The 21,376-nt window shown below is 43.9% G+C and overlaps 1 protein-coding gene across 4 annotated transcripts in view; it reads left to right on the top strand.

Moving 5' to 3' along the window:
- Positions 1-21,376, top strand: part of LOC145349526 (dachshund homolog 1-like) — a 552,542-nt gene that overhangs the window by 408,813 nt on the left and 122,353 nt on the right. For 3 of the 4 annotated variants that reach the window (XM_080198096.1, XM_080198097.1, XM_080198095.1), the window contains one exon: positions 20,223-20,378. The exons of the other annotated variant lie outside the window; for it this stretch is intronic. In XM_080198096.1, the coding sequence (XP_080054222.1) occupies positions 20,223-20,378 (156 nt within the window). The remainder of the gene's footprint in view (positions 1-20,222; positions 20,379-21,376) is intronic. 4 annotated transcript variants of the gene reach the window in all.

The following is a 21,376-nucleotide window of genomic DNA, read 5'->3' as shown; positions in this document are numbered from 1 at the left end:
TATGATTTCTATTCATATCAGAGTGTCCTTTGTGCTTTTTTTCTCAAAGGGAGAATATCACTCGGTTTTTCTCTTTGTGGAGCTTTGAAAATTGAATTTGGGTAGGGATGACTTACCGGAGTTGCTCTTTGCAATATATTACATATTTCACATTTGTGCGGCTTGTGTGTGTGAGTTTTTAATTGAACCTAACAGAATGAGCTGTAATTGATACAGAATCACGCTTCGTCAAGAGCTGTAATAACAAGGTAAAGCCGTTTCTTTTTAATGTCCTTGCACTCCCTCCTCAGATGTTTTCTCATCAAAATTAATTCTGTTGTAGGTCGGTAAGGTAGCTTTCTTATGGAAATGAATCATTTTCAGGCTTTTACTTTCAAGCTTTAATACCTACCTATAAATCAATGGCATGTAATAGAAGGCTTTTCATTTTTGTGTTCAAGATTTTTCAAAAGCAAACTCAAAAGAATCTCCAAAGAGATGCCCTAATTGCACAGAAAGCAATGCCAAACATCAAAAAATGTAAGGGGATTTTTTTTTTCTGAAACTTATAATTTCCCTTCAGGTTTAGGTGATTTTCAATATCTGAAGTTGATACTCTGTGTGTGTCCAGTTCTTTTTAATATGTCCCTCAGGCTGAGTTAACCTTTGAGCGAGGCAGGAAAATTGAATAGTAAGTAATAAAACAGTGGCATTTTTTTCCTTCGATGTAAGAGTTCACTATACAAATATCACAGTTGAAGCCTATTGCATTGTACCATTTACATGAGGGCGACTGGTCTGTCCTGTAAAGGTAAAGTCACCATCATGCCTGATCACCGTAGGCTGCTCTCCCCTTCAAAGGGGGTGGTGACTTTAACCTGAGCATCACCACATCGTAGCCCAGGGGAAAGGTTCATGAGTGACCTCAGCTGATAAGGGAACTGAACCTGGGCTGTTGGGTCGCTCTGCATTACAAACCAACTGTCCAGCCAACTCGGACCAACAGACCCCATTGCCTTTGTAGGAACAGGACGTCCATTCAGCCCCTGGAGCCTGTTCTGCTATCCAATTAGATCATGGCTTATCTGTATCTTACAAATTCCCCAATCAGTTTCCAAGATACGATTTTGAGATGTCCGCAATCTATTGTGTGAAGAAGTGCTTCTTGATATTGTCCACAAACATTCTAGATCTAATTTGTAGGTTATGTCTCCTTGTTTTATGCACTCCAACCCAAGGAAATGATTCTCCTACACCTAGATTAATCTCATAGAGTCAAAGAGGTTTATAACATGGAAACAGGCCCTTCGGCCCAACTTATCCATGCCGTCCCTTCTCTTTAAACCCCAAAGCTAGTCCCAATTGTTTGCATTTGGCCCATATTTCTCTACACACATCTTACCCATGTAACTGTTTAAACACTTTTTAAAAGACAAAATTGTACCAGCCTCTATTACTACCACTGGAAGTTTGTTCCAGACGCTCACCACCCTCTGTGTGAAAAAATTGCCCCTCAGGACCCTTTTGTATCTCTCTCCGCTCACCTTAAACCTATGTCCTCTAGTTTTAGACTCCCCTAATCTATGCAACTTTTCCCCTTAATCATTTACCCTGACTGTTGTATGAACTTGATCACCATTTGGTTTTAATTACATCCTTTACATAATTCTTAATGGATTACTTTTCTTATGTTACCCATTTGATACCTAGTATAGATTGACCTTGTGGTAACCTCAAAGGCTGACAAGCTCCATTTGCCTTAATATATGTTGTAAGAGATTCAGAGACTGGACAATAAAGTTTGGAGAAGGAGATATTTGATGCAGTATAGTTCTATTAAGGAACAAAAAGTTATGCTCGCAATAACTTTGAAGACGACTTGTTGTGACTTCAAGTTGTAATGGGTCTATTGCCAACAATATTTATATATACAAACAAGAGGCTGACAGAACTGTGATACATATCTACACTTCTTCTTCCTGCTGGCTCCAACTGAGGTTCCTCCCCAGTCTGGGACATGCACCCTTGCACCCGATTGGTTGAACTTTCCATATGGCCTCTCCATAGAGTCTGGCCTGATCATGTGACTCTCAGGGATCACCTCCTTAAAGGGGCCATGCTACCACAATGCTTCAAGAAAGAAGACAGCCTAGTACAGGGTGGTTCTCGCTTTCCACTGGTGACTACTGTTCTTCTTTCTCCCTGTATATCTACTTCAAATCCATGCAAAGAATGTCTCCAAGTTTGTTCTGTTTTAACGTCTGCAGCCAGGGGCTTCCCCTGGCCTGATCTTGTTATCTGTCCGTCAATGCATGTGTTAATTCTGATCACAGCCCATGGTTGTAACCCAAACAGCATATCCTCAATGCATGAAGAATCCATCCATACGTGAGGTTCTAATTAACTCGAGCCATACAGGCAGGACTCACACATCCACAATAAACTTCCAACTACTAGGAACTCACTCAAAATACGCATCAAAGCAAATCGTCAAATAATACAAAGATACAAAAAAAACACCAAAAGGTTCACATCTCAACGCTGAAGTTGTGTTCCCAATTAATGGGCAATAACTGGAATCCATTTGGCTCAGCACAATATTGGGCATGATCTTATCAGTCATTCGTGCCCCACTCCCACTGCAAGCAAGAACGGAAAATTAGGTGCCCAGCCAAATCTCCATTCACCGCAGTGGGACCAGAAAATCCTGCCGGCGTGAACAGCCAGATGATTGCACCCACTGTTTCAGATTTGATTTGATTTATGATTGTCACATGCAGTAGTATGCAGTGAAAAGTATTGTTCCTTGCGCACTATACAGACAAAGCATACCATTCATAGAGAAGGAAAGGAGAGGGTTCAGAAGGAGAGGTACAGTCACAGCTAGGGTGTAGAGAAAGATCAACTTAATGTAAGGTAGGTCCATTTAAAAGTCTGATGGCAGCAGGGAAGAAGCTGTTCTTGAGTCGGTTGGTATGTGGCTCAAACTTTTGTATCTTTTTCCTAATGAAAGAAGGTGGAAGAGAGAATGTCCATGGGGTGTAGGTTTAAGTAAAAAAAGAAAATAACTTGAGTTGAAGTAGAATTATATTGTGGGATTTTATGGCCTCGATCATCCCAAAACCGTAAAATCTAGCTCAAGATCCACAGACCTTTCCATGTCCATCCCTTGCCCGCTCCAATTCCTATGGCGGGCGAGACAGTACAATCCGGCCCTAGGATGTGATTTTCACTATTCACGGCGGGGCATGTTTTGCGGAGGTGGCCCGCCCTTGGCTGACGATGGGACCTTCCGTGACTCTCACCCTCGGCCTCCGGAGAACCCACTAAGGGGGAGCGGAGTGCAGGAGGGGTTGCCATTTATGGGATCAGAAGATCCCGGTGATGTTACAGGCTGGAAAATTTCAGCCAAAGAATGGAGGATACTCAGCCTGTTGCACCTGTGCTGCTTTTCCACAAGAGTGACTCCGATCCTTACTCTCCCCTGCCATTTCATCATTGGCCCTTCAAGGTCCCACCTTCCAAAATCTCTCAAGCTCTGAAGTGGTCAAGCATTAGGCGGTTATTGATGACTGTGTACACCGCACGGGAATGCATTTTTAAATTACGTGCAGTGAGTGACTGAAAATAAAATAAATCATAATCTTATTATCCAATTCCCCCCAATTGATTGTGGTGCATGTATACTTAGGTCCCCAAAAGAGATCAGTACAAATTTGCCCAACTTTAACTCTAATGAAGCTATAATTAGAATAAAGCTGGAAATACAGAGAGGTGAACTGTTTGAACTCAAATGATTTATGGCTGAAGTATTAACTTTGTAAAAAATAATTTAATCCCTGATTTATAATGAGTCAAAGAGTAATGAATAATTAAACCATAGGCCCGTACGTCATAGATGTAACATATATTGAGATTTGTTTAGGCATGCCAGACCAATTCCTGAACACTTTATTTTCCTGTTAAACTCTCTGTTTTATTCGCTGCCTATTTTGTTCTGTGGGTCACCTTGTAACTGACCTAACGCTGTATAAATTAAATGGAAAGGTGCTGAGGTGCTGTGAAAGGCTCCACTGTGAAAGGATATCCACATAAATATCCTTTATGTGGATATTCTCATAAAGGGGTTGCTGTGAGGAGGGCTTAAGTGATAGAAGTAGAATCTGATTCAATTCGAACTTTCAGAAAGCAATTCAACACGACCTGGAAGAGGATGTGACCTGGAAGAGGTCTAATTTGCAGTGTTATGGGAGAAAAGGCACTGAGCTGGGCAGCTCTCTCAAAGAACAGCCTCAAATATGATGGGTCAAAGGTCTTCTGTCTGTACTGCACGATTCTGGGATTCTTTTCATTAGATCGAGTGATCACCTGATGACATGGCTAATAAAGAGTCACGTAACAGAAGCATGGGACTGTTATGGGCAGAGTCCAGCATATAGAGCTGCTCAAACCGGTAAATAAATTGCCGTTGTTCTAAGTCCTTGGTCGCCGTTCACTGGAACCCAGCATATTTGATGATTTTGTTCTCTCTTATTCAGTCTTCTTGCACATATTAACCAAGCATCTAGTACTTGTTTGGGGATTCCTTATCTTCATGCATTTGAGTGTAATTGCCTCCTCTGTGACGTGCGTGGGATCCAGGAGACACAGTTGCTCCACAAAACTCCTGGAAGCAGTGGGGGTTGGGGGAGGCCTGGTCTAGTCTTTACCAGCACAATAAAGCATAAAATAATACAGCAAACAGGCATGAGTTTGGGATAACTCAGTCACTGCTTACCATTTGGTGAAATGATGATCCGTATCCATTAGAAATTCCAATTGGTGGCGAATTCTAGTTGGTACAGATGATACAAAGTGTACTGTGTAGTAAACGAGTAATTAACTGAGGAGCGGGAACACATTGCATCAAGGGTGGGTAGAGGTCCCTAAGCATCATGAATTGTCCACTTAAAAGATTATAATAGTCATGGGGTAGGAAAGTTGACCATGGGAATTCTTGCCCAGAACAGGGTGCAGAGTCGGTGGCATAGCGGTTAATACTGCTGCCTCACAGCGCCAGGGACCCAGGTTTGATTCCCGGTTTGGGTCATTGTCTGTGTGGAGTTTGTACATTCTCCCTCCGTCTGCGTGGGTTTCCTCCAGGTGCTCCGGTTTCCTTCCATAGTCCAAAGCTGAATTAGGTGGATTGTCCGTGCTAAATTGCCCCTTAGTGTTAGAGGAACTAGCTAAGGTATAAATATGGGGTTATGCAGATAGAGCCTGGTTGGGATTGTGGTTGGTGCAGACTCAATGGGCCGAGTGGCCTCCCTCTGCACTGTAGGGATTCTATGATTGAATAGAGCCGTGTGGTGCAGTCAGTCGGAGGAGAAATGTTGACCATTAGGCTGAACACAAACCTGAGCTGCTCCACCATCCCAGATGTGCTGGAGGAGGAGTTGAGGGCGGCACTACCCCAACAGCTGGGCAAACCCAAACAATACATCGCAGTGTACATTGTGCCCGACCAGATCCTTCAGTTTGGAGGATCCCCTGAGCCCTGTGTTCTCAGGAAGCTCTCCAACATCGGCACCAAACTAAACGAAAACTACTCCAAAGTGCCGATCAGCTTGGTGAACAAGGACCGATATATTAGACAGGATGTACATCCAAGATCTGGAGCCTGCTAATCTTGTCCTTGATCGCAGCATCTTTGCTTAGGTTCTGATCCAGAACTATCCTGCATGATGACTCTATGAAAAATGTGGTTTGTGTCTATGTCAGCCTTAATGGCCACTGAGTCAGAGAGAAGATTCCTGAAATTATGTCTCATTTTTGTATTAACATTAAAGTAGGTTCATTAAAAAAAAACTACTTCCAGTGGAGCCAGGAAAATATTGGATACCAGCCATGACAGTAAACAGAGAACAGAAAGAATAAAAAACAAACAAAATTACAGCACAGAAACAGCCCTCTGGCCCTTCAAGCCTGCACCGACCATCCTGCCCAACTGAACAAAAGCCCTCTACCCGTCCAGAGACCATATCCCTCTATTCCCATCCTATTCATGTACTTGTCAAGATGCCCCTTAAAAGTCACTATTGTAACCCACCAAATTATCAAGCCTTCCTACTGCTTTCCATGTATCCTGTGGGTGGAATGTTGCTCAACTTCCAGGAATGGCCTGGAATCTCCAAGAATTGAAGATCATCCTCCAGGATACCACTGTGTGCGATCCTGGAGAAAAATCATCGGGAGATTAAGACGATATTAACTGGAACTCTACCACCTCGTCCGCCACAGAGTCAGAGCCAGCGAGGGTCCGACAACGGAAATCTCCACTGGGTGGCATAGTGGTTATGGCACTACTGCACTGCTGCCTTACAATGCCAGGGACCCGTGTTCAATTCCCGGCTTGGGTCACCGTACAGAGTCAATATGTTCTCCCAGTATCTGCGTGGGTTTTCTCGGGTGCTCTGGTTTCCTCCCACAGTCTGAAAGACACACTGCTCAGATGGATTGGCCATGCTAAATTCTCCCTCGGTGTACCCAAACAGGCACTGGAGTGTGGCGACTGGGGGATTTTCACAGTAACTTCATTGCAGTGTTAATGTAAACCTACTTGTGACACTAACAAATAAACTTAAAACTTAACTCGGGTGGGAATGTCTGGTCTCACCTGAGCGAGGCTGTAAAATCCTGCCCATTGCTTTTCTTTCAGTTTGAACATATCTCTTTCCCAGGTATAAAAATTTCTAACATTTAGTAAAAAGGCTGTTTGGCTGACAGGCAGGCATCGTCCAATTGGGTAAAGGGTCTTCTTGCTTTCTATTTGATGTAGGAAGATCGTGTGTCACAAAGATGAATGTGTTGACCGACTAATGTAGCTGGAATGTGGGGGCAAATTATGTGACTCCAGGAATACATTTAAGCACAGTCGACAATTCGAGGGGAGGGGATAAGATTCCAGCCATCAGTTAGTATTTAAAGGGTGGCACACTGGCACAGTGGTTATCATTGCTGCCTCACAGCGCCAGGGAACCGGGTTCGATTCCCTGGCATTGGGTGGTTGTCTGTGTGGTGTTTACACAGACATGTCTCCCCCAGCGTGCACGTGTGCGTGTGTGTGTGTGTGTATGTGTATGTGTGTGCGCGTGTGTGCATTTCTGCTGGGTGCTCCAGTTTCCTCCTGCATTCCAAAGGTGTGAAGATTACGTTGATTGGCCATGCTAAATTGACACTAATTCAGGGGATTAATAGGGTAAATACGTGGGGTTACAGGAATAGGCCCTGGATGGGATTGTGGATGGTGCAGATTTGATGAGCTGAACTGCCTCCTTCTGCACAGTAGGGATTCTCTGATATAGCACCTTAAACATTGGAAAATGGCTTTATAATCACCCAGTCAAACAGTATGTGACACCAAACCACTTACGGCAATGTTAAGATAGGTGACTCAGTCAAAAAGACATGTTTTAAAACTGGAGAAGAGAGAGGTACTGAGGCAGAGAAGTTTGGAGAGGATTTCAGTAATGGTGACGTGAAACCATCACCAATTAGTTCAAAAACCCATCTGGTTCATTAATGACCTTTAGGGAAGTAAATCTACTGTCATGATCTTGTCTGACCTACATGCGATTTTAGTACCAGTATTTGGAAATAAAGACAGGATTGGTGTTTTATTGGTCACTACCCAGTGACCCCTTGCTGCAATATGCAGAAGTATGGATGTTGGATCAGGTTCACCAGCGACTCCTCAAATTGTCGAAAAGCTTTCCACAAAGCACTTAGCCCTGTGTAAGAAGAATGACTGGATGGGAGAGGTATCGGCATCTCTGGAAGGATCCTGCAAAAGCAACCAGGGAGAAAATTGGAGGGAAAGAGTTAAAAAAGAAAACTTGTCTTCCGCGCTAGTCTAGATTAGGCATGCCATGTGACTCCAGTGTTTGGCGAATGGGCAAAGATTCCGATTCCCAAGAAACTTGACTAAGTGAAATGCCGAACTTCCACCGTTTTTGAAGGAAATGTGAAGCTGTTTAGTCAGGCTAAAACTGTATGCTATTTATCACCCTGGTTACATAATGTCGGTAACACGCTCTCTCGGAAAACCAAATTAGTCACACATCTCTTCCAAGCACATTAAGTCTTAAGTGTTGCTTTGTGTAGCACTTTATAGAAAGCAATGTTAATCAATGTGCTCAGTTAAAATGGTAGAAGCACATTGAAAACGCAGATCAGTGGGTTTCAAATGCATTTGGACAGTTTTCTGCAAATCTCTAAACAACTGAAAATGTAATCTCTGAATTTTTTCTTTAAAAAGCAAACTATTTTAATAGCAGTGAGTAAATAAAAATGGTAGGGTTATTTAAAGCCCCTCTTAGATCAAAATAATCTATCACGGCATGGGGGGTGTAGGAAGGGGGTCTGCGTTTAAGAAACCAATTAAAATATGTGATGCCTTGTAATTATATAAACTCTACATTAATTACAATTTAATGAATAAGTTTGGGGGCTATTTTTTATATATTATTCAAATACATATACTCTAGGGGTATCAATAATTCATTGCACATAAAGGCCAAACTAATTTATTTATTCAGAGAAAAAATTAGGATTCGTGCAATTCTTTGGAACAATGAAGACTCGGCATAAATAGAGCTTCTTAGGATACAGCTGGCCTCCCTTCCCTGTGAGAGACACATTGAATGTTCATCTGATGTATATGAAGATTGACACCGAACTAAATGTGCAAACACGAAGCTTGGGAAACGTCAATGCCACCAGAATAAAGATCTAGGCATGGCGTAAGCAAGTCCAAAACAAGTGCATGTCTCTCCATCTATCCCAGATTTAAAGCTGATTTGAAACCAGTTAACATGATCTTGTAAAACACTACTCTTGTTCATACTTTTTAAAAGTATGCTGCTGCGTTGTTCGAGCACCTCGCATTCCAATCTTCCTCACAACTGATGTGGTTCTTGGTAGAATGATGAGCAATTTGTTGCCTGAGTCGGAGGTGGAGAAAGAAAGAGACGTAGAAATATAGAAATGCAGAAACTAGAAGCAGGAGTAGGCTGTTTGGCCCTTTGAGCCTGCTCCACCTTTCATTTTGATCATCAAATTCAATATCCTGAATTCACCCTTCCTCCCATATCCCTTGACCCCTTTAGCCCCAAGAGCTTTATCTAATTTCTTCTTGAACTCAGACAATATTGTAGAGACTGGATTGGAGTGAAGGTGAAGGTGAGGCCGAATTTAGAGTATTGTGTGCAGTTTTGGTCACCTAATTACAGGAAGGATATTATTAAAGTTGAAAGAGTGCAGAGAAAGTTTACAAGGATGTTGCCAGGACTTGAGAAACTGAGTTACAGAGAAAGGTTGAATAGATTAGGACTTTATTCCCTGGAGCGTAGAAGAATGAGGTGAGATTTGATAGAGGTGTATAAAATTATGATGGGTATGGATAGAGTGAGTGCAAGCAGGCTTTTTCCACTGAGGCTAGAGGAGTAAAAAACCAGAGGGCATGGGTTAAGTGTGAAGGGGGAAAAGTTTAAAGGGAATATTAGGGGAGGGGTTCTTCACACAGAGAGTGGTGGGAGTGTGGAATGAGCTGCCAGATGAAGTAGTAAATGCGGGGTCACTTATAACATTTGAGAAAAACTTGGACAGGTACGTGGATGAGAGAGGTGTGGAGGGATATGGTCCAGGCGCAGGTCAGTGGACTAGGCAGGAAGATGGTTCGGCACAGCCAAGAAGGGCCAAAAGGCCTGTTTCTGTGCTGTGGTGTTCTATGGTTCCAACAGTTGAAGAGGAAGGCTTTGAGGACATTGTTGAATTCTGCAAAAATGCCAAGCAAGCGGGTTGCAGAAGGTGGAGGCATCAAGGCTGAAACTGTAGCTCCAGATGGTTGAGAACAAGGAGTGACAAAGTGAGCTTGTGTCAAACGAGTAGAAAATGCCAGTGAGGAAAAGCAGTTGGAGGAGCTAGCTGAATTAGAGGTTTGTGGCCATGGGGGCGTCTGAAGTATTTTTTATTCATTTACAGGATGTGAGCTTCACTAGCTAGGCCAGCACTTGTTACCCATCCCTAATTACCCTGAGAAGGTGGTGATGAGCTGCCTTCTTGAACCACTGCAGCCCTGAGGTGTAGGTGGACCCACGGTGCTGTTAGGGAGGGAATGCTAGGACTTTGACCCAACGGCAGTGAAGGAACAGTAATATATTTCCAAGTCAGGATGGTAAGCGACTTGGAGCGCAACTTTCAGATGGTAGTATTCCCAGGTACCTACAGTCCTTGTCTTTCGAGATGGAAATGGTCATGGGTTTGGAAGGTGCTGCCTGAGGAACCTTTGGTGGAGTTTCTGCAGTGCGGATGGTTTGCACTACAGAAACTCGCACGTTGAAGAATGGGTCAGCAATGATGGGACAAGAGTCTTAGTACGGATGAGGGAGTAGGTCATGACATTTTAGGTGATTAATATGAGGAGATGGAGGGAGGGAGGCTGCCAAGGAGAATGTTGGAGAAGTCCCATCCTGGGGGCTTCACCAGTCCAAGGATAGAGATAATGGTGCAGAAAAGTAATAGTTTACAAGTAGAAGGTAACAATCTCAGCAATGGACTGGATGAGGGCCGGATGGTGACCTGGAGTCACAGAGAATGTAAAATTTCCTCATCCTTGGGCTGATCTTGAGATTGGAGTTGATAAATTCTTGCCTGGATGTGCACTCGTGTTTGTGGGAAATGTAGAGTTTTGCCACTATTTATCTGGAGAATGTTTTGGAATGTGAGTTCAAGGGAGCTCTTTAACTCCATAACAATAGCCTCAGTTTACTACCACTTGGAAACCTTTGTGTGAGATCTTGCATGTTAGCTCAGCTGTTTGTCATTTCTTTCCTATGTAGATCTCATCTGCTTCTCATTTTGTTTATTCCTCCACTGGGTGTGGTTGTCAGTGGCTGGGTCAGCACTTCTTATCCAAACCAAATTGCTGTTGAACTGAGTAGTTTGCTAGGCCATTTCAGAGGGACAGGTGAGAGTCAACCACATGTAGGCTGGACCAGGTAAGGATGACAGATTTCCTTCCCTAAAGAAGCTTATTGAACCAGATGGATTTTGCAATAATCAATGATGGTTTCCTGGTCACCGTTACTGAAACTAGCTTTCAAATCTAGATTTATTAACGGATTTTTAAAAAAATCATTTAAAGGATGTGCACATTGCTGGCTGGGACAGAATTTATTGCTAATCCCTAACTGCCCTGCATTTCAGAGTTAACCATATTGCTGTGGCTCTGGAGTCGCATATAGGCCAGACCAGGTAAGGACAGCAGATTTCCTTTCCTGAAGGACATTAGTGAACCAGGTGGGCATTTAGCTTTCACCAGCTGCCACTTTGAACCCATGGGTTCAGAGGATTAGCCTGGGTCTCTGAATTACAAGGAAAGTGACATTGGCCGGAATTCTCCGGACTGTATGCCCCGCCACTGCTGCCAACGGAAACAGAGGATTTGGTGCTCAGCCAAATCTTCATTCTCAGCAGCGGGACTGGAGAATCCCAGCTGCAGGCGGGGTCAGAGAATTCTAACCTAGTCACCAGAGTTCTACTGCCCCATCCACCATGAGAATTGGAGTGGGCGAGGGGCAGACAATGGGAAGGTCTGTTGATCTCCGGTGGGATTTTCCAGTCTTGGGTTGAACGAGGCCATAAAATCCCTCCCAGTATCCCTACAGTACAATCTGCTCACAATGATGAGCAAAGTAAGAGTTTTTTTTTGCTATTTGTACTGAAGGTTATTGCTGCACCATTGTACATAGATCCCTGAAAGTTGGGAATCAAGTAGATAAGGTTGTTAAGAAGGCGTACAGTGTCTTGGCGTTTATTGGTAGGGGGATTGAATTTAGGAGTCGCAGCGTCATGTTGCAACTGTACACAACTCTGGTGCGGCCGCACTTGGAGTACTGTGTGCAGTTCTGGTCCCACATTACAGGAAGGATGTGGAGGCTTTGGAGAGGGTGCAGAGGAGGTTTACCAGGATGTTGCCCGGTATGCAGGGGAGGTCCTATGAGGAGAGACTGAGGGATTTGGGGTTGTTTTCACTGGAAAGAAGGCGGCTAAGAGGGGATCTTATAGAAACATATAAGATGATTAGAGGTTTAGATAGGGTGGATGGTGATAGCCTGTTTCCTCGGATGGAGAAATCTAGCACGAGGGGGCATGGCTTTAAATTAAGGGGGGGTAGTTATAGGACGGATGTCAGGGGCAGGTTCTTTACCCAGAGGGTGGTGAGGGACTGGAATGCCCTGCCTGCTGCAGTTGTAAATGCGCCTAGTTTGGGGGCGTTTAAGAGATTGGTGGATAGGTTTATGGACGAAAAGGGATTGGTTTAGATTAGTGGGTCAATGTTTTTTTTTTAAAAATAAGACTGGTCGGCGCAACATTGTGGGCCGAAGGGCCTGTTCCGCGCTGTAATGTTCTATGTTCTATGTTCTATGCACCATATGCAGAGGTCTAAATTGCCTGAAAAGTTCCATTATTTGCTCTTGAGAGGGTTTTTTTTTGCAAAATTGTAATCCCTCAGACTTCCATTTATGGTTTTTGTACAAAGTAGTGAAGGGTCAAATACATCCTCAGAGAGGGGCTGGAAAATACACTGGTGTGGGTCGATTCGCTGTTATTCTAGAATAATGATGGGGCTGTGTTTATATTAGACTTTCAGTGTTGGGTGGGGCCATAATCCAGTTTTGATGCGGGGCGGGGGGGGTGGGAATGATTGGAAATCCAGAGAGACCCAGACTACTCCGACAGACCTTCACAAGACTCTGTAATAGTAGGTAGTCCTTATGTGTACTCGGAGTGAGGGCAGCCCATTCTAAAGCCTCAAGACATTTGAAATGTAGCAGCTGAGAGTGCAGCCCGAATATACAAACACACGTGCACGGTGTTCACTCTTGAGCAGGAGCCAGAGAGTTCAAACAAGATGCTGTCTCTTCACAAGACTGTCCTCAATAAAGATAGTATAACCATACTGAGAAAGTATGACAAACTCAATCAGCTGTCTGACAGGAAGCTGCATTGTATCTTTTCTCTGAAAGATACATGCTAAAAGCACTTAGACAAAATGAATTTAATCCATTTGCCTCTGAATTCTATCAAATAAAATTATTTGAAGTTTTGAGGTCTCGTCCGTGAAAAGTACCATATTTTTCTGAAATGGTGCTCCTGGGGACAGTATCACTTCTGGTCAAGTATTTTTTTTTAATTAATTCGTGGGAAATGGGCTTCACTGGTTGGCCAGCATTTAATGCCCACCCCTATTTGTCCTTGAACTGATTGGCTTCCCATGCCATTTCAGAGGGCAGTTCAGAGTCAGCCATATTGCTGTGGCTCTGGAGTCGCATGTAGGCCAGACCAGGTAAGGATGACCAATTTCCTCCCCCAGAGGTCATTAGTGAATCAGCTGAGTTTTTTCAACTACAGAGGGATTTGAACCCGGGTCTCCAGAACGTTTGCTGAGTTTCTGGATTAATAACCTAGGCCATCACCTCCCCTGAACCATTGTACCAAAACTATTGTCAAACTACTGCTTGTAATTTCCCAGTATGCACTTGTGGCGCTCATGAGTTTTGTACATGCATTTTGGAATGTCCAATGCATGCAGGAAATATACAGTAAATGACAGAACCCTTAGGAGTATTGACAGACAGAGAGATCTGCCTGTCATCTCTACCAATCACTGGAAGTGATAATATAGATGGATAAGGTAGTCAAGAAGGCAGATGGCATGCTTATCTTCATCAGTCGGAGCACTGAGTATAATTCACAGGTCATGCTGCAGCTGTACAGAACTTTAGTTAGGCCTCATTTAGAATATTGTGTACAATTCTGGTCGCCACACTACTAGAAGGATGTGGATGCTTTGGAAAGGGTACAGCAGAGGTTTACCAGGATGGTCTAGAGGGTATTATCTATGAGGAAAGATTGGATGAACTCAGTTTGTTGTCACTGGAATGACAGAGGTTGATGGGTGACCTGATGGAGGTTTATGAAATTACGAGTGGCATGTACAGAGTGGATAATCAGATGCTATTTCCTAGGGTGGAAAAGTCAAAGATTGGGAGAAATAGTTTTAAGGTGCATGGGGAAAATTTTAGAGGAGATGTATGTGTCAAATATTTTACACAGAGGGTGATGAATGTCTGGAACGCACTGCCTGGGGAGGTGGTGGGAGCAGATACGATGGCGGCATTTAAGGGGCAACTGGACAAGTACATAAATAGGATGGAAATGGAAGGATACAGACTCCGTAAGTGCATACGGTTTTAGTTTAGGCAGACATCATGATTGGCGCAGGCTTGGAGGGCCGAAGGGCCTGTTCCTTTGCTGTACTTTGTTCTTTGAGTCCTCACCAGAAGTGAGGAAAAGAAACAACTTGGCCCCCTCCCCAGTGGGTTTTGAGGCAGAGGGGGTGAGGGTGGGGGAAGTGGGGTTGGAGGATGGGGGGTTGCTGGGGTGGTCAAGCCTGTCCCTGACACATTTTAATTCAAAAGGGCAATGCAGTGGGTTGACTCACTTCTTTCTGATCTCGCTTTTGTAGTTTTCTGTTTCTACAGATGTTACAGTTTTGTTTATGAATGTAAGGGGTTTGAGACCAGAAAGCAACAAATCCCAGCCAAAACAAATGTTCCTCCAGTGAATAAGGACAGTTAAGCTCCTATCTTTGAAGATGCATTATGGATAATGAATGTGTGATGTGAGTTGGTTCAAGTGAAGCCATAATTTATTGGTGGGGAGGATGGGGGTTAGGCGTAATATTTAATAAAATCATGAAAGCAGTTGAACGTTGAGATTAATTTTTAAGTCTCAGAAAGGTTTTCACTGCATTGCCTTTGTTTCAAATGGATATTGTTTCAAATGAATATGGAGACTCAAAAAATCTACAGGTGTTCTTTTTAAAAAGAAGAATGCACTTGGAGTCTTCAATGAAGTTATAGACTGATATGCTTTATTTTGTGTATCTGCCCTTAGTCTTGCAGTAAGAAGTCTCACGACACCAGGTTTCAGGGCTTCTTACTGTGTTTACCCCAGTCCAACGCTGGCATCTCTACATCATGACTTAATCTTGCACACAGCAGAAATTCAACAGCAGTTCCAAGACCCTGGCAAAATGACATTTGTCACTGCCACATACTTACTGATACCAACTAGAGTACGAGTTAGACATCAGCAGCAATCTACTTTATAATATTGGCATTGAATAGAAATGCTGGCCTGTTGTGAGGTGGAATTGTAATAAAATGTGGAAGAATTTGGGATGGAAATTGTTTGGCCATTTTTTCTCCCTCCCCCTCCTTGGAATATTTAATTAGTGATGGGGGTGGAGGAGAGGTGGGTCCTTGTCTGCCTTCCACTTTTTTTAACCCCATCATTGCTTAGCCTGAAGCCAAGCCTTCAACTGTCTAGCCCCTACACCACTCTCCCTCCCCGTTTCAAACCTTCCTTAGTTCCAATTGGTTTGACCAAGTCTTTGCTCACCTGTCTGAATGACTCTTATGTATGGCTCAATGCCACATTTTACTTGATAACATGCCTGTGACTCACCTTGGGGACATTTAAGACACTAAAAATGTTAAGTTAGTACTTGAGTATCGCTTAAAGAAATGACAAGCTGTAAATGATTTTTGCCTTGCACTTATTGGGACAGACACAAGAATGCCAAATTTCAAAGGCAGCAATAATTTCTCCTGCATGAGTATGATCATCAGTTGGGCTCACAATGTAGCTCATTTATGCTCACTAGAAGCTACATGCGTTCATGCAAAGTGATCTATCCTCTGCAGGCCAAAGGGACCTGTCGACTTTTTGAAGTAAAGGCATGGCGGGAATTATCTTTTCATGATGCATTCCTGATGCATTCTCCATGCCAACTTCACAAACAATCCAAGTCATCTTGCCAATCCATCACCACTGTTTCATCATGCAGTATCAATTATTCCAGTTGATTGCAAGGCGAAAGCCTTTACAGCAAGTCTTTATCTTCAGCAATGTAAGAATACTAGCTAAATTGTAGGCCGGGATTCTCTGACCTCGCCCGCTGCTGGGATTCTCTGGTCCTGCTACAGTGAATAGAGCTTTGGGCGAGCGCCAAATTCTCCATTCTCGCTGGCAGCAGAGGCGAGTGAATAAGACCAGAGAATTCTGACCAAAGTTGTAAGTTTATTTATTAGTGCCACAAGTAGGCTGACATTAACACTGAAGTGAAGTTACTGTGAAAATCCCCTACACTCCGGTGCCTGTTCAGTACACTGAGGGAGAATTTAGCTTGGCCAATGCAGCATGTCTTCCGGACTGTGGGAGGAAACTGGAGCAACCGTAGGAAACCCACTCAGACACGGGGAGAACGTGCAGACTCCGCACAGTCAGCCAAGGCCTGAATTGAACCCAGGTCCGTGGCACTGTGAGGCAGCAATGCTTGCCACTGTGCTGTCCCCACCCTATGATGTAACTAGGCAACCCCCACCCTAGAGTTAGGGTGGGGTCATGGTAGACAGGTGAGGGTAAGTTCTGCTCCACCTCACTTCTGTCAGCCGGGATCCTAAAATGTTTGTGCTTAAAATGGCTGCTTAATTAAAAACACATAAACAAGAGGCTAGCTTGTGCTGGATCAAGTTGCTGCCTTATGAACATGCAGAGATTTGTGTTTTTGTACAACCTGTTCCAGCCCTATCATTGTTAATTTATGGGTTTCTGTCTGTAACTCAGAATGTAAGATCTGCTGTATAATAATGAGCGTAATCTCTACTCTAAATTAATCTATAGCCTATTCATTTTTAAAGCAGGTTATCACAGAGCAGTTCATAGTTAATATTCATTAAGGCTCCCAACGTACTTTATACAGACTGGTTTTATCTGTATTAAGTCTTAATTCATATTAAATCTAAATTAATAGGTTTTGTGTCGCTAGGACTCGTAGGCAATTTGGTTTCATTAAAAGCCAGTAAAATAGACATATACTGTTGATGTGGATTTAAGTCGGTCTGCCGTACAGATGCAATTTAGGCAGTAGACTCGAACAAAACTGGAAATTAGCACATTTAGTATTCTCAAGACATAAATACACATCGTTTTGTATGAAGCGTCTACCTTACTGGAATGTTAATGCTGATTAATAAATGGCAGGACCAAGCCTTTGCTTCAGCAAAGGCAAACTCTGGAAAAATTGGAGGAGAAATTGGGTTCACTTTCTGGACAGAGGATGGGTGGGGGGGATATCAGAGGACCAATTTTGTGTGTGTGTGTGTGTGTGTGTGTGTGTGTGTGTCGGGGTGGGGGGGAGATAGGGGCATGTAGGGCCATGGGACGGAGGGAGGCAGGGGAGGTGGCAATATTCCCTGGCCTTAAATTTCTCCAGTACCATGTTGACATGGGGTGATATTCAGACAGCTACCCTTAAATATGAGGTCCTTTTATGTACATTAATGAGAGGGCAGTCTGCCTGCCTGGGGGCTATTTCCAAAAAAATTTGAGAGAACTTGGACTCTGTCGGGGAGGCTTAAAAGAAAAGTTATTTCCAAACACCAGCCTTAGCCAGATCAGCGGATTCACCTTTGGGGTTGTGACATACTGTGCCCTTCTGGAACCAAATTCAATACAAAGGCAGCCAAGGAACATGTGGGAGCTAAAAAACAGGAGAGGTGAAAATCACAGTGGCTCATTCTTCTGCTCAAGTTTCCTATTAATGTTAATTACTCCCAGCGTGAGCTGAGGTGATGAAAGTGGTAAGTAAGACACATGTTCCTCAACCTCATTTGGAGAAGTAAAAGGATATGACTGATAATTACAAAATAAAGAAAAATCATGAGATTGCTGCATTTTACTTTTCGAAAACCCTGGGCATTATATTATCCAGTAAACTCAGTAGATAAATGGCAGCAATTATTCAAATTGTGTTTGTAGCAGGCATGGAGGAAAAGAAAACAAGAACTTATGCTTTTGGTTGAATGTTTGGGGTCCCACAATCACTTTTTTTTAAAACAATCATCAATTCACAAATCCCTACATTGCAGAAGGAGGCCTTCTTCTTATTGAGTCTGCAATGACCACAATCCCACCCAGGCCCAATCCCCATAACCCCATGCATTTACCCTAGCCAGTCCTCCTGACACAAAGGGACAATTTAACATGGCCAATCCACCTAACCCGCAGATCCTTGGACTGTGGAGGAAATCCACGCAGACACGGGGAGAATGTGCAAACTCCACACAGACAGTAACCCAAGCTGGGAATTGAACCCAGGTCCATGGAGCTGTAAGGCAGCAGTGCTAACCACTGTGCCACCATGCTGCCCCAATGTTTAGTATTTATTTTTTGGTGACTAAGGCAGCCAGTGGTGGATGAAATATTGACCTGTGAAGATTCTTCCCTATTAATTTTTCTTAACGTGTTAGTTTTTGATTGAAAATGAGGCCTGATAACATGACTGGGATTATTTGGTTTTGGGATAGTTGTAAGTCCCATGAGGGGGGCCATTGAGCTGATTATCATTTGCAGTGATGTGGTTAATCTTGTAGATCAGTTGCGTCTGTGTGCACGCTTACTCGTGTACAATTGTGCTTCTTAAGCCAGACACCTCACAATGTAGGGCTCATGCGATGCTCTCAGTCAAAGAAGTAATCACCATCCACTGTTCAATCAACAAAAAAGTCCCACTAGTCAGCAGAAGGTCAGAAGGAGAGAAAGCAAACTCTTGAGTGGCTTAACGTTCAGGGGGAGGTTCTACCTGTGACAGAAGAAGGAGATACTTTTCTTGTGAGGGCGATCCAGCGGAGCAGATCACTTCGCTAATATAAAAGCAAAATATTGTGGATGCTGGAATCTGAAACAAAAACAGAAAATGCTGGAAAATCTCAGCAGGTCTGGCAGCATCTGTGGAGGGAGAAGAGAGCCAACGTTTTGAGTCTGGATGACCCTTCATGAAGATGCTATGTAATTTTTGTCCCCGTGTAATCAATGACATGGAGATCAAACTGGTTCCAACCATTATTATCTACCCATCCCCTCCCTCCCGACTTTCCACCAGTAAGGCTTCTGACTTCACCTGTAGCTTCCAGGCCTCTAATCCCTTCCAGCAGACCAGCAGCTCCATCACCTCATCCTCCCCAATTCTTCCCCCCACTGCCTCCCAACCCTCCAACTCCGCTCACCCTCGTCTCCCCCCCCACCCCAGCCAAAGCTTCTGATGCTTACAATGCAATACCTTCTGCTAGGAATGGGTTAACAGACTTGCCAATTAAATCCTAAATTGATGTCAATAGTTCAATAGAAGTCACTGATAGATAAAGGGATTGCAGGTGCTACTGGGAGTTGATGGAGAATTGTATGTGGAGTTGGGTGACAGAGATGAAGGTAGTTTATAAAGAAGCTGAACCTTGTCTCCTTTACTGAACTACAACCAACTCCCCAATCTCCACTCAAAACCTCACTCTATTCCCCACTGGGCCTCAAGGGCTCCCGCTCACTAGCCCTCCTAACATTCCACCCCTACGTTCCCCCTCACCTTCCTCCTCCTGGCCTGCAAGAGTGGATCAGGCTCCCACTTCACCTGTAAAGGACTCTGCGCTGTTTGGATGTTTGGGGGTCAGGAGTTTGCCATTGTCAATGTGGAAAAATGCCAGGGTAGAGATTGATTGGTAACATTTGTTTCAGGGTTTAGTGCCAAGTCTGGCCAAACCTGAGTTGGTCCGCAAATAGATGGTGTAAAAGTAAGAGTTGATGCTATGAGGATTTTGGTTTGCTTAACTGTTGATTCTGTGCAATATATCCTGAGGTCAATTCCTATTTGACCATCTCTGCAGCTGTCTGGGAAGATGTCATTCTGGATATTCTGCAAAAAAAAGAGGCCGGAATCGTATCACTACTCACTCCGGTGGGATTTTCCCATCCTGCCTCAGTGAACGGAGGTTTGGCTGGCCATCAAATTTTCCTACTTTGCTGCAGTGGGAGTATGGCATGAACAGCCTGTTAGATGGCTCTGAAAGTTTTGCTCCTTATAGGGAAGGGAGAGTGGAGAGCGAACATTGCTTGTCTTGCTGTTGCTTCTCTATTGGCTGACCAGAAATCGGAAGTTGCTGCTCCCTGCCTCCTGCCCAGCTCTGGGGGTGGATGGTGGGTGTTGAGCGGTTGACCACAGTCGGAAATTGGGCAGAGGGCAAAAGCGAGAATGCTGATGAAGGCCAACTCACTCACATTGTGTTCTCTTTCCTATCCTACAGGTAGCAGCGATGGCTCCTGGGATAAAGAGAAACTGCAGTCTCCCACTGCCCCGTCCACACAGGGCTCTCTCAGTCATCCTCCCCTCTCCGGCCAGCACAACCTCGCAGTAAACCACTCCCTCAACTCCCTCCAGCAGAACCACTTATTACCCAATGGTGAGGACAACTTTCTGTGTCATCAGATGTCCTTGTGTATGCCATTTTCTTTTCTCAACCAAACCCGTGTTGGATAAGAGCATTGAGCAGACAGTAAATTAACCAGGGATTGTAGACCACTTTGTATCTTGCATAAAGTTAAAGGTTGCCAGCACACATTAACTCACGTTCCAGAGACCAACAGCATCTGGGAGATATTTGTTACACAAATAAAAATCAGAAACAGAAATGCATTTTAAAAAAAGCAAATTTTAAGTAGGTTAAAATGCTTAGAATCATAGAATCTGACAGTGCAAAAGGAGGCCATTTGGCCCATCAAGTCTACACCGACCACAATCCCACCCAGGCCCTATCCCTATAACCCCATACATTTACCCGAGTAAGTCCCTCTGACACTAAGGATTAATTTAGCATAGCCAATCCACCTAACCAGCACATTTTTGGACTGTGGGAGGAAACCAGAGCACCTGGAGGGAACTCACGCAGTCATGGGGAGAATGTGCAAACCCCACACAGACAGTTACCCAAGCCAGGGGTCAAACCTGTGTCCCTGGCACTGTGAAGCAGCAGTGCAAAACACAGTGCCACTGTGCCACCACCTTTTTATAAAGCAAGGCTCACCTATATCAGTTGGTTAATGATGACTCGTTATTTCAACATCACAGTGCACTTCGTGTTAGTCCCTTTCAGCATTGACTTGTGAGAATAGTGGAACCAATGAAAGGATGCATGGTTCTGGATGGTCTGAATTTATCTCTCGTTGTAACTTTTTGTCTCTATTTACTGCTACTTTAATTAGTTTATAGTCTTTCCCAACCCATTTTCTTTTGGAAGGCATCATGTACAAAACATACATGTTTCCACTTGGGGCTATGGGCAGTGATGGTGGAGGTACCAACATTATGTGGCTGACCAGGAATCTCTGCTGCTGTTACCTTGTGCTGTTGGCTTGTGTTGGAAGGATTTTCAGGTTGGCACTCAACCTATTTGGCTGCATT

This window comes from Carcharhinus amblyrhynchos, chromosome 10 (assembly GCF_965287045.1).
Source record: "Carcharhinus amblyrhynchos chromosome 10, sCarAmb.v2.hapA, whole genome shotgun sequence".
Classification (NCBI taxonomy): domain Eukaryota; kingdom Metazoa; phylum Chordata; class Chondrichthyes; order Carcharhiniformes; family Carcharhinidae; genus Carcharhinus; species Carcharhinus amblyrhynchos.
This window is presented reverse-complemented; position numbering and strand designations above follow the sequence as displayed.